The sequence below is a fragment of the Sminthopsis crassicaudata genome, chromosome 3, assembly GCF_048593235.1.
Source record: "Sminthopsis crassicaudata isolate SCR6 chromosome 3, ASM4859323v1, whole genome shotgun sequence".
NCBI classification, from domain to species: Eukaryota; Metazoa; Chordata; class Mammalia; order Dasyuromorphia; family Dasyuridae; genus Sminthopsis; species Sminthopsis crassicaudata.
The window spans coordinates 376,060,008-376,072,626 of record NC_133619.1 but is presented as its reverse complement, the minus strand read 5'-3'; the positions used below and the strand labels follow the sequence as shown (position 1 = coordinate 376,072,626).

The window sequence follows — 12,619 nt, the reverse complement described above, 5'->3', positions numbered from 1 at the left end:
GAGGCAGATGAGGTTGGCTTTCTGTTGTTTGTGTTACCTTCAACTCTTTACCCGAACAACTCAGTCGGGCACGGAACCCCCATCTCCCCAGCCTCCGCTGCCCTGGCTCCTTGCTCATCAAAATACCACGAGATTTGTTCCCTTGTTCACCGCTCTTACAAAAAACATGCCCCATTGTTCCACTTTGGTCCCTGTATCCTCACCGGCTTAAGAAGCACCATAATAAATCCTTGTTGATTAACTGGTTAATTGGAACAATTTTTCCCCCTCTCTGGTAGAGAAATGCACTAAATTTGGTTCATCTGCTGCAGGAAGGCTTTCGAAATCAGCCTCTCCAGATTCTTCATATACTATTTTTTTTCAATTCAGACTCTTATTAAGATTATTAGGCAGGACATAAAAGTAAGCTGCGATGTTTTTTTCCTCTACTTCACCCCCAACCTACCTGTCCCAACTCTTAAAACCCTGGGTTTTGCATTATGTCCCCTCATTCTCATCCCCACTCCTTTAGCATTTAAATTCTTCCGAAATGTGATTTTTGATCGATACTTATCCTCCGCTCCTGGCCCCACCTTCACTTGTTACTGGTTAGGAAAAAGTCCCAAATAGATGTCCCTTTATTGAATCTCTCCAAAGGAAAAAAAAAAATAAGAGGGGGGGGGGGGTGCAGCGTTATGACCTGCTGTAGGGAAAACTGCCCTGAATTGAGATTGCAAACTCCAGGCTCTGCTAGAAACTAGCTCCATGACCTTAGGTCACTGTTCTGGTCCTTAAGTTTCCTTTATTTTGTCCATTAAAGGATAGGACAAGACAGTACCTTCCAAGTCTAATATACTACGTTCAAGAGGATTCTAGGAGGATCTTTTTTCTTATAGAGGAGGACCTCAGTAGGTGGCCACTTCTATGTTCCTCCTTCTCAATTCTTTCCCCACCTTCCCCGCCAAAAAAACAACAGTACGTGACGAAGTTCATTGCGTGTATTGCACCGGGGCTTCCCTAACAGACTCAGCCAGACTAACCGCGGCACCCTTCTCCCGCCCCTAGTCTCCCCCTTCCCAACTCCTCCCCAAGCCCCCGCCCCGTCTATTCAAAGGACTCAAAGCAAGCAATTCTCCCTCCCTGCTCCGGCGGGTAGGACGCATGCGCCCCTCCGCCTCCGAGCATGATTTATAAAAGTCCGCTTCTCCGCGAAACTTCAGAGTTTGTTGGTTGTGGCTGAAGGTTGTAAAGTGATTTGGAAAGTAGTGTGTTGGGCGGAGGCTGACGCTACTACTGCTTGCTGCTTTTGCTGCAAGCATGGGTTCAAACAGCGGAGATGATCTGTATGTAAGTTCAGTTTTGCTCTTATTTCTTGAGCTGCAGATGCATTCTCCTTTTTTCTAGGGAGACAGATCTCAGCGCCCGATTCCCTAACTTTTAGGGAATGCTCATTTGCAGGGCTTCCGACTCTCCACGGGGCAACTAACAGTAGTTATTCCTAAGGATAGCAGGGTGAAATAGGAACAAGGTTTGCAGCTCGCTCGCTCGCTCTTTTTCTGGAGATTTGGCTTGGGCTGCTAAGCTGGGCTTAAGTGCCTGGGCTCGGACCGTGCTTTGACTGGCTTGGCTTCTTGCGCGTTGTTTGCAAACAAAAAGGTGCATTCAGTGCAGATGTGGAGAGAGGCTGGGAAATAGCTGGCTGCTGGAGAGATGGTGAAAATTGGGGCAAACGGCCGCACTCGGGGACCAGGGACTCCCGGGTGACTTTAAAAGGATGCGCCCAGTTTTCTGCCCTGTAGATGTGTGTCTGTACCTCACTCGGAGTTGTTCATGATTCCCAGGTGCAGCCTGGAAAAGGAAGGGGCAGAGAAAACATTACTTATTCCTTCTTCTGCGTCCCCAACACTTAGAGCGATCTGTGCCGGGCCCGGAGAACGAGGTTTTTTGTGGGGGAGGATCGGCAGAGAGAGTGGAGGGTTGGATCTCCTTTTGCAGATTCTAAGTCTCTTATTAAACCTTAAGAACTATGGCATAGGATAGCATCGCTATTTCTTTGAGTTAGATGGGTAGGCGCCGTACGGTTACTGCTGGAGCTCGGGCGCTCCGGGATCTCTGCTCTGGTGGGGGGCATCTCTTAGCTGTGGGAGGCTGGTTCTGCCTTGGGGCTAAGCGTCCGGGACAACTTTGCGAGCTAGACTGGGAGGCGCGCGGAGTTGGAGAGGGTGGGTGCTCAATCCTCTTCTGAATTGCCTCGAGGGGGGAAAGGGGATGCAAGAGTACAAATCGGTTTAGTTCCAAAGCCGCAGTTTTAACTGTCAGTGGTTTCCTCCTGCCTTTTGAACCCCCACCCCTCGTTTTCGCTTCCTCCCACTGTGGCGCGCGATTCAAAGGCAGCCAGGGTGGAGCCGCCGCGCTCTCAGAGGCGCAACAGCACGCCTAGATCGGGTCGGCTGGGGGTGCTGGGTTGTGGGAGGATGCTTTCAGGGCTCCTGCTAGTCTGGTAGCAGGGGAACAGGGGTAAAGTTGAGGGAAGCGCTGGGGAGGTAGGGAGTGTAGACTCGTGCGCCTTGAGGATAGTGGACAGTTGGATTCGCACCGGACAGCAGGCTGATCGCTACCCTGTGCGCAGGTTCCAGATGGTGCCCTCTGCATCCCATTACCTAGGCCAGTGGAAGGGTTGCGGGGGAAATAAGTAGGTGGGAGGGAAATGAGGAGGGGGAACATGGTTGACGTTGGAACTAGTGAGAGGGAGGAAATGAAACTTAGGGCGAGGAGGTAGAAGTCCAGAACGCGTGACCCAAACAACAGCTCCTTCTCCACCCGGGGAAGCGGAGATCCGCCCAGCAAACTTCAAGAATAACCCGAAGGAATAAACACTTGGGAGGAGTGGGGGTGTAATGGGCACGGTCTTGCATGACGGCCAGGCACACCTCAGGCACACGGTTTGGGTTTATTCCCGTATCCTGACCTTTTGTGGCTCCAAAGATATAATGGTCTGTGCTTAAAAGTTGCTTCAGTGGAGAACAGTGCTTTGGGGGGCGGGGGGAGGGGGGCGTACACGGTCCTTTCTCCATCCGTTTTTTTTTTCGCCAAGAATCCTTTGACCCGACTCCGCTTTATTGAATCATTCTCTAACCCCCGCCGGGTCCCCACCCAGGAGAAGTAGGCGCGGTTTAAAGATTCCTCTGAAGTTGAACTTTACAGAAAAATCTGAACTACTATATTGCTGTAAGAGTTGTTGATGAGGAATTGCAAAGAAATGATACTATCGTGAGGGTGCTCCTCCCTTCACTTGGGAAGTTGTTTCCGCTGGGAAGAATTTTTATTGGGGAGGGGGCGGCGAGTCGGATTGCTTTTGTTAAAAAAAAAAAAATCAAGGATCTGGATAGATCTTAACTTGATAAATACTGGGTCTGTAATTTCCTGTCATTTACGGTTCTTCTTCTGTTCCCTTGCAGCCCTATACAGGCCCCATCATTGAGTTTCATGATAACAGCACAGATGGGTTTGGCTCAGGTGATTACGATGGTAAAGAACCGTGTTTCCGGCATGAAAACGCAGATTTCAACCGCATCTTTCTACCTACGGTGTACTCCATCATCTTTCTGACCGGCATCGTGGGCAATGGATTGGTTATCATTGTGGTGGGTTACCAGAAGAAGTTGAGAAGCATGACTGACAAGTACAGGCTGCACCTATCAGTAGCTGATCTTCTGTTTGTTATCACTCTACCTTTTTGGGCTGTGGATGCTGCTGCAAGCTGGTACTTCGGAAATTTCCTGTGCAAGGCGGTACACGTCATATATACAGTCAACCTCTACGGCAGTGTTTTGATTCTGGCTTTTATTAGTTTAGATCGATACCTGGCGATCGTTCATGCAACCAATAGTCAGAGACCAAGAAAGTTATTGGCAGAAAAGATAGTATATTTAGGTGTGTGGCTGCCTGCTGTCCTGCTGACAGTTCCTGATTTCATTTTTGCCAAAACAAGTGAAGGTAATGGAAGGTACTTTTGTGACCGGGAGTACCCTCATGAGAAGTGGATGATTTCTTTCCAGTTTCAGCATATCCTAGTTGGACTTGTTTTACCTGGCCTGATTATCCTGACCTGTTACTGCATTATCATTTCCAAGTTGTCACATTCTAAGGGTCACCAGAAACGAAAAGCTCTGAAGACAACAGTCATACTTATCCTGGCTTTTTTCGCCTGCTGGCTGCCTTACTATATTGGAATCAGTATAGACATATTTGTACTCTTGGAGGTGATCAAGCAGGACTGTGACTTTGACAATGCAGTGCACAAATGGATCTCCATCACAGAGGCAGTGGCTTTTTTTCATTGTTGCCTGAATCCCATCCTCTATGCCTTCCTTGGTGCCAAATTTAAAACTTCTGCACAGAATGCACTGACATCAGTTAGCAGAGGCTCAAGCCTTAAGATACTTTCAAAGGGCAAGAGGGGAGGACATTCTTCTGTTTCTACTGAGTCAGAATCCTCAAGTTTCCACTCCAGCTAACACCATCTTTCAAGACCTAAAGAATTTTTTTATAATAAAAGAACTTTTTTTTAAAGTTACACTTTTTTTAGATACAAAAGACTGACCATAATGTACAGCTTATTATTTCCTGTTGGAATTTATTGGGGTTTTGTTTTTGTTTTTTACTTTAGGGATGTTTTTGTTATGTGTAATTGATTTATTTATATACATTTGTTAATGTTCCATGTTGATGAGTGTCTAGGCAGGACCTGTGGCCAATGCTTGGTTTGAAAATGTTAATATTTGTCTGACTGTATAGCTGTAGAAAATGTGAACTTAAATACTTTTAGTATGTGGTGAGTGACTTAAAGTTAGAAAAACTCTGCTCTGCTGTTTGTACATAAATAATCTGTCCATTCCAGTTTCAACTTTTCCCCTTTATTCCTTTGAAATTGTATGGTTTACATTAGTGTGATTCAGATGTAGACATTGGCACTTACAACCAAAACTTTTGAGTCAAGTGTTAGATGGTTGTTTTTCAGTATTGGGTTAGTTCAAAAACCTGCAGCATACAGTCTGTGTTAAGCTGTTAATAAAAGGAAAAGGAAAACTATTTGGTGTTCCATTTGTATCTCTGTGGTTGACTTTGTTTAGATTTTTGGTTGCTAGTTAAAAGCTTTTCAAGCTAAGGCCAATGTGTATGAAAGATGATCCTTCAGGGGAGGGGAGGGGGAAATGAGATTATGAAATTGAGTACAAAATATTTCAAATTTCCTTAAGAGTTAAGATTTTGAAAATCTGATCATTAACACTGTTTATCTAGGCATCCAGTCAATAAATCAATTTGACTTTTTTAGGACATCTAAACTTGGAATCATCACATACCCTTTAACCTAACTAAAGGACTTTCCTTATGATTTCTTGAATCTTGAGCTAATATAATTTTGTCCTTAGAAAGTATCATTTTCCCCCAGTGGAGAGTTAATGAAAAAGCTTGGCATTTGACAGTGATGATGTCAGAATTTAGGAGATAAACTAAAAGTAAACTAAAGCAGAGCCCATATATCCCAATTTTTGCACAAGATGAGTTGTGTAATGTGACAGTGTCTTAATTACATTAGATTGTGTAAGGCAGGGGATCTTGAGCAAATTTCAGCCGCAATTTCCATTTTAAAGATTTACATGATTTCTTAGTGGCAACCAACACTTCATTATCTTTTTTTTTTTTTAAACAGATGAAACAGGTTGCTCTAGATAGTTCCCTCCAAATTCAGAGCTATGAAATAATTAAGACAATATTTGGACATTAATAACTTTGACACAATCCATTTTCGAGGGGGAAATTCTAATGTGAAGAAGAAATGTGAAACAAATCATTTGTTCAAGGCAAATTATGGATCCTTTGAAAGGCAAGAATTATAATGGAATCCCATTTGTTGTATATTTCACTACAGAATGTAATATAAATCTAGGATAATTTAAAGTGATACTCAATTTTATTTAAGTATACAATTAGATTTTATACTTTAGGTTTCTTAGTTTTCCCTGGGAAAAATAATCTGATAAACATTCACTTAGGCATAGGTTTACATCTCCCAAATACCTCTTCAGCAGGAGATTACAAATAGGTTCCCTTGAACCTTTTCTATAAATATTTATTCTGTCTGAGACAATAGAAGTTCTCCAAAGGAATGCTTTTTCCTTCCTATCTGTTAAACTCCCCCAGCCTCAAATTCTTTTCCCTGCACTATGGAGTCACAACAAAAAGCAATTGAACCAAATCGAAAGGGACCCTCCTCCTTTTAATGGGTGTTTTATTCAAGTTTGGGACAAGGGAGGTGTAGTCTTTCTTTGAAAAAAGTACTGGGTCTCTTCCTGACCCCCTTTATCATTCCCACTCATCACAGTCCCTCCAAACATTGCCTCGTCTATACAGCGGCTGTATAAAAGCTGCCAACATCCTGGTATGTCTTAGTAACCTCACAATTCAGGGAAATCCATAGCCTATTTGCTACGCACTGAAGTGACTGATTGTTCCTCTCCTCCTGTCTAGCTAAACTCCATTATGAATGGGGTCCTTGGAGGTCAGTAATGGAGCTCACATTGTATAATGTGAGCTAAATATTTGCATCTTAAGCATGTTGCCAGAAATGGCATAAATATATCATCTAAGTACTGAGTACTAACAACCCAAATTCTACATAAACTACTTGGGGAAGAGGGAGAGGATATGCTCTTAATTTTTATGTTCTAGAGGACTAATGAATTAAAATGCTAACTCCACAAACTATCAACCTCTTTAAAAATTGGAATTCCTAGCCCTCTTTTTCTATGGTTATGTGAATAATTAGAGTACCTTTTACAAGCCTCCATAGGACTACTGTGGAGTACTAAAGTTTTAGAAACTGTTTCTAAGACACAACTGTAAAGAATATTGTAACTCAAAATTCCAAACTTTATTGTAACACCCAAGATGATAGTTCAGAGGAATGTAAAGCACCTGCTCTATGACATGCACTGTGAAAGAAGCTGGAAATAGTAAAAAAAAAAAAAAAAAAAAAAAAAAGATTATTGTCCTTACTTCTAGGAGCCCACCTTTGTGTACTGACTTCATATGGAATATTATACCAACCTTCCTCCAGGAAATAGTGGAATAACTTCTACTTTCGGAGAAGCAAAGTTAAGGAAACATTAATAGTAACCTAAAACTTTTTAGAAGTCAGTTAAACATGGATTAATTTGATCAAGCAGTTAAAGAACATGGCTGTAAATAAATTAGTCCCAAAAATAGAGAAAAATGCTCTATCAAACATCTTTACTGAAACAAGTGTGGTCCTAATGCCTAAACCAAAGAAAGAGAACTACAGACCAGAATCATTAATAAATATTGATTTTAAAGTTTTAAGAGTCCTAGTTAAAAAAAAACTTTCAACATATCCAAAAAAACAGTGACCTAGAATATTTATACCAAGAACATTAAAATGACAATAATTTTGAAAACTAGTTTAATTAAATACTCAATTTATTAAGTTTCTACTGAGTCTATAACTCAGCTATAACAAGATGGAGATAACAGCTATAACAAGATGGAGAAAGATGCTGCTATTCAAGGAATACAGACTATAGAGGATAAGAAACCCACAAATCACTATACTATGTCAAAAAATAGATTAAGAAGAAGTCAGACAGCAGACTTAACAATTCTGGAGATGAGAAAAGTAAAGACCTTTTATGCTTGGGCATCAAGGAGGCCTTCCTGGATAAAAGGAATGCCATCTGAATTGGGCTGAGAAGATAAACCAGTTCATAGGAAGGCAAAGGGAGAGAAAGGAAAAAGAATGTATTTCTGTCACAGGAGTAGGTTGAAAACAGCAGGAGAGCATAGAATTTGCAAAAAAAATAAAAAAATAAAAAGGAAAGTTGTAGGTAAGCTGTAAAAGATCTTAAATGATCTATTTCACCCCATATGTCTAATCATTTGGCAAATCTTGTTGATATCTACCCCCACATTTCTCATTTCTCTCCTCTCTATTCCTATAACCACATCTTCATTAACTCTTGCCTAGAGGATTATAACTTCCTAATTGATTTCCTAGGCTCAAATCTTTCTCTTCTCCAATCCATCCTTCAAGTGGCTTCTGAAAGTGTTATTCCTTAAAGCATAGGACTGACCATGCACTTCACTCAAAAACTTCCATGGCTGTCTATTACCTCTAGGTTCATATACAAATTCCTGTCTTTAGCATCTAAAGCCCTTCATAGAGCCTGACACTTAGTAAGCACTTCATAAATTCTTGATTTCACAACCTGATTCCAACCTATTTTTACAGACTCTTAACTATTCAAGATGTAAGGCAATTCTCAAAAATGATTTTAGGGGAAGCTTCTTCACTCAGGACTTCTCTGTTCCAGTAAATTCACAAATCTATCCCCCTAACCCTCCCCTAAATGTTGCTGTTAGTATTTTTATTATTATTCGTAACTTCAATTTCCTCTGTAGCATTTGCTGAAGCATAACTTTCTAGGGATCCTCAAGTCTTTCCATGTGTTCATGTTCTATCTCCCTCAGTCAAACTTTAAACCTTCTGAGGACAGGGACTCTTGTCTTATTTTTTTCCCATATCCCTTGACAGCCCTAACACAGAGCCATCACACAATAAACACTCAGTAAATGCTCTTTAACTAACATGTTGTGAACAAACATCCTACAAAGAGGAAAAAAAGAAAAGAACAAAAGAAGTTGAAATGCTTGAAGCATTATAAAAATTCTAAAACAGCTGAAAATTCTAAAGTTTTCCACAAAGCCCAGGCTGTCTGTAAAGACATTGATGTTTACTCATTTAATCCTCACCATCAGTCATGACTCAATTTGGATCACTTCCCATTTTCTTCAGGCTTTTGTTTGGTTGTATTGTGTATGCCTGTGTGTGTAATCGGGTTTTTTGTTTTTTCTTTTAGAAAGAGGAATGATTAGCCACCAGCTATTGTTCAGTTACAAAAAAACGTCTGGAGCTGTCCTGGATTAATTTAAGTCAGTCCCCTTGCTTCCAACAATTAAAATCTGCTAGAAACTCTTCCTAAGATTGAAAATCCAAGCTTTCAGACAGCTCAGAGTGTCCATAACCTGAAATTGAGAAAAGAATTTAAGGCATAGCTTCTTAACCTTTTTTGGTGTCAGGGACCCCATAAAGGATTAGACTACTGATACCTTTTCAAAATCATTTTCTTAGAATCAGGATCATTTCTTTAAATGTATAAAATAAGCTATACAGAATTATAAAAGAAACCAATTATATTAAAATACAGCTATCGAAAAATTTTTGTATGAATTCATGAACTACAGATTAAGACCTCCTCATATTTTTGCACTTAATAGTATTTTCCCAACCATATGTAAAGATCGTTTTTAAAATTCACATTTGTAAGATTTTGAGTTCCAAATTTTTCTCCCTCTCTCCCTTCCTTCCCCAGGGCAGCAAGCGATCCAATACAGGCTATACATGTACAATCATGTCAAACATTTCCATATTAGTCTTGTTGTGAACGAAGAATCAGGACAAAAGAAAAACATGGGGAGGGGGATGTTGTAAGTGAAAATAGTATGCTTTGATCTGCATTCAGACTCCATAATTGTTTCTCTGGATGTGGATGACATTTTTCTATCATGTATCATTTGGAATTGTCTTGGATTACTGTATTCCTGAGAAGTCTATCATAGTTGACCATACAATGTTGCTGTTATTATGTACAATGTTCTTCTGAAGAACTTCTCATTTAAAAGAAAAATATTTCACATTGAAATATGTGAGGGTTTAGTCAGAACACTAGACACTCTAAACTTACTGAACAAAGGGAGAGCAATGTGCTGATTATTGACTCTGGACCCTCCTTGACACTATACCTCCACTTCATTTTAATTTCATTGCTATATGCTGTCCTTGTTCCTCTTATCTTTCTGTGTTCTCTCCTTTGGGAACCAAATTTCCTCTAGTAGTTATGTGTCCTAGAGTTCCTGCATATCCATCCAATTTCCTAATTTTCCCCTATCCATCTTTAGTTGTGTACAGTGATAATAGATATTCAAAACAAGGACCCTGCACCCCCAAAAGATCCTAAGTTATAGGATTAAATTGTCATGTGTTCATAACATATTAATTTCCAAGACAAGAAAGTAAACTCCGGTTTTATAGAAAGATTTTCAACATAAGTGATAGGAAAATATGATCAAAAGTCAACATTATATATTTAGGATTTGCAAAGCATTTTACATCCATTATCTCATTTGAGCCTGAAAACAACCCTGGAACATAGGCATAGCAAATTACTATTGTCTTCATTTTATCAAAGAGAAAGTCAAACATCCGAGTTGTTAATTCACTTGGCCAGGGTCACCTGGCTCATAGGAGCTGGAGCCATAATGAGAAACCAGTCTTCTGACTCCAGATTTAATGCTCTCTCAGCTTATATTCCATTCTCCCACTAATAACCAGTTCTATCCCACAGCATTCACTTCACAAGAATCATCTATTCCTTAAACATTCTAGTTGATCACAGTTTTATTACAGCCCAACATAGACACTTAATAGGTAATAATGAAGATGTAGGGTGCCCCATTAAATAAGGAATAGTATTCTTATGATCTAAGTTAGGTAGAGGAAGTAGAACATTTGCTCTGTTTGGTAGAGTTGCTAGGGAGTTATCCTAATTGCAGCAAGCACCTTCACCCTCCTTTGGCCCAGGTTCCTCTTCTCAGTCATGGATTTTTTATCTTTTTGTATCATGGACCCATTATGACAGATTTATGTAACCTATGGGCTCATCAGAATAATATTTTAAATGCACAAAATAAAATACATATGATAACAAAGGAAACTATATTGAAATAATTTCTGAGGTGTTTTTTTTTTAGTTCAAAGACCTCATCTTAAGAACCCCTGTTTCAGATTCAATCTGGGTTTTTTTTAAACTATAAATGAATCATCCACATGGAATATTTCATATATTTATTCATAACTTTAATTCATAGTTCAATACTATCCCCTTCCCTACCACTTGTTGGAAAGTTATGGCTCAAATGCTGCTGCTGCTGATATATATCATTTATTTGTCAAGATTTTCCTCTCTGTCCCAGTTATGTGTCACTCAGAAAGAATATATAGTCACCATTAATGTTAAGAACATTTACATAAGGAAATAAATAAAACATAGTATTGAGATTCTCTAAATAGCTGTTCAGGTGAAAGAATTGGCTACCTCAACTGGCCCTAAAATACCAGACCTATTTACTTCCCATTAGGCTACACTTCTGGATACTTCATCATGTAACAAGGAGCTTCTTCAAGACTACATCTATTCAACTCAGGAACTCACACATAGTAATCATTATGAACCATTGTCCCTGGGTTCCCTCTGACTAGAGAAGGTAGAGTGAAGGAATCAAAGGGATCCCCCCAGATCTTCCATTAAGGATTGTGTCCAGGGTAGCTCTCCCTTCAGCTCCCATTCAGTTATACTTCATTTAACTTCATCATTCTCTACTTCTTTTTAAACTTTTTATGCATTATCTTCTCCCATAAGGCAGCTAGGTAGCTCAGTATCCACTTTTACTGCTACTGGGCTTGGAGACACTTACTGTGACCCTGGGCAAATCATTTAATCTTGTTTGCCTCGATTTCCTCATCTGTAAAATGAAATGGAAAAGGGAATGAAAACGACTCCAATATTTTTGTCCAAAAAACTCCAAATGGGATCTCAAAGAGTCAGACATGACTAAACAAAAATAAGTTCTCCTAATAGAATGTGCGCTTCTTTTTTTTTTAATATTTTAATAGTTTTTATTCACCAGATATATGCATGGGTAATGTTACAACATTGGCAATTGCCAAACCTTTTGTTCTAATTTTCCCCCTCCTTCCCCCCCCCAGATGGCAGATTGACCAATACATGTTAAATATGTTAGAGTATAAATTAAATACAATATATGTATACATGTCCAAACAGTTGTTTTGCTGTACAAAAAGAATCGGACTTTGAAATAGTGTACAATTAGCTTGTGAAGGAAATCCAAAATGCAGGCCAACAAAAATAGAGGGATTGGGAATTCTATGTAGTGGTTCATAGTCATCTCCCAGAGTTCCTTCACTGGGTGTAGCTGGTTCAGTTCATTACTGCTCTATTGGAACTGATTTGGTTCATCTCATTGTTGAAGAGGGCCACGCCCATCAGAATTGATTATTGTTGTTGAAGTGTATAATGATCTCCTGGTCCTGCTCATTTCACTCAGCATCAGTTCATGTGAGTCTCTCCAGGCCTTTCTGAAACATCCTGCTGGTCATTTCTTACAGAAGAACAATATTCCATAATATTCATATACCACAATTTATTCAGCCATTCTCCAATTGATGGACATCCATTCAATTTCCAGTTTCTGGCCACTACTAAGAGGGCTGTCACAAACATTCTTGCACATACAGGTCCCTTTCCCTAGAATGTGTGCTTCTTAAAGATAAGGGACTGTTTTTTACTTTTCTTTGGGGTACAAAGAAAGGTAAAAAATAGTCTTTTGCCTGATAGTGCCTGCCAGATAGGAGGTGTTAAATAAATGTTTGTTGACTGATTAACTCAACCAACTCTTCAGTTACCAAATTTCCTACTACCAAAAG

General features: G+C 39.9%; 1 protein-coding gene across 1 annotated transcript; it reads left to right on the top strand.

Moving 5' to 3' along the window:
• Positions 1-1,128: 1,128 nt before the first annotated feature.
• Positions 1,129-5,070, top strand: CXCR4 (C-X-C motif chemokine receptor 4). Its single transcript, XM_074301930.1, has 2 exons — positions 1,129-1,326; positions 3,438-5,070. The coding sequence occupies exons 1-2, from the start codon at positions 1,297-1,299 to the stop codon at positions 4,494-4,496; spliced, it is 1,089 nt and encodes a 362-aa protein (XP_074158031.1). The 5' UTR covers positions 1,129-1,296; the 3' UTR covers positions 4,497-5,070.
• The last annotated feature ends 7,549 nt before the right edge of the window (positions 5,071-12,619 follow it).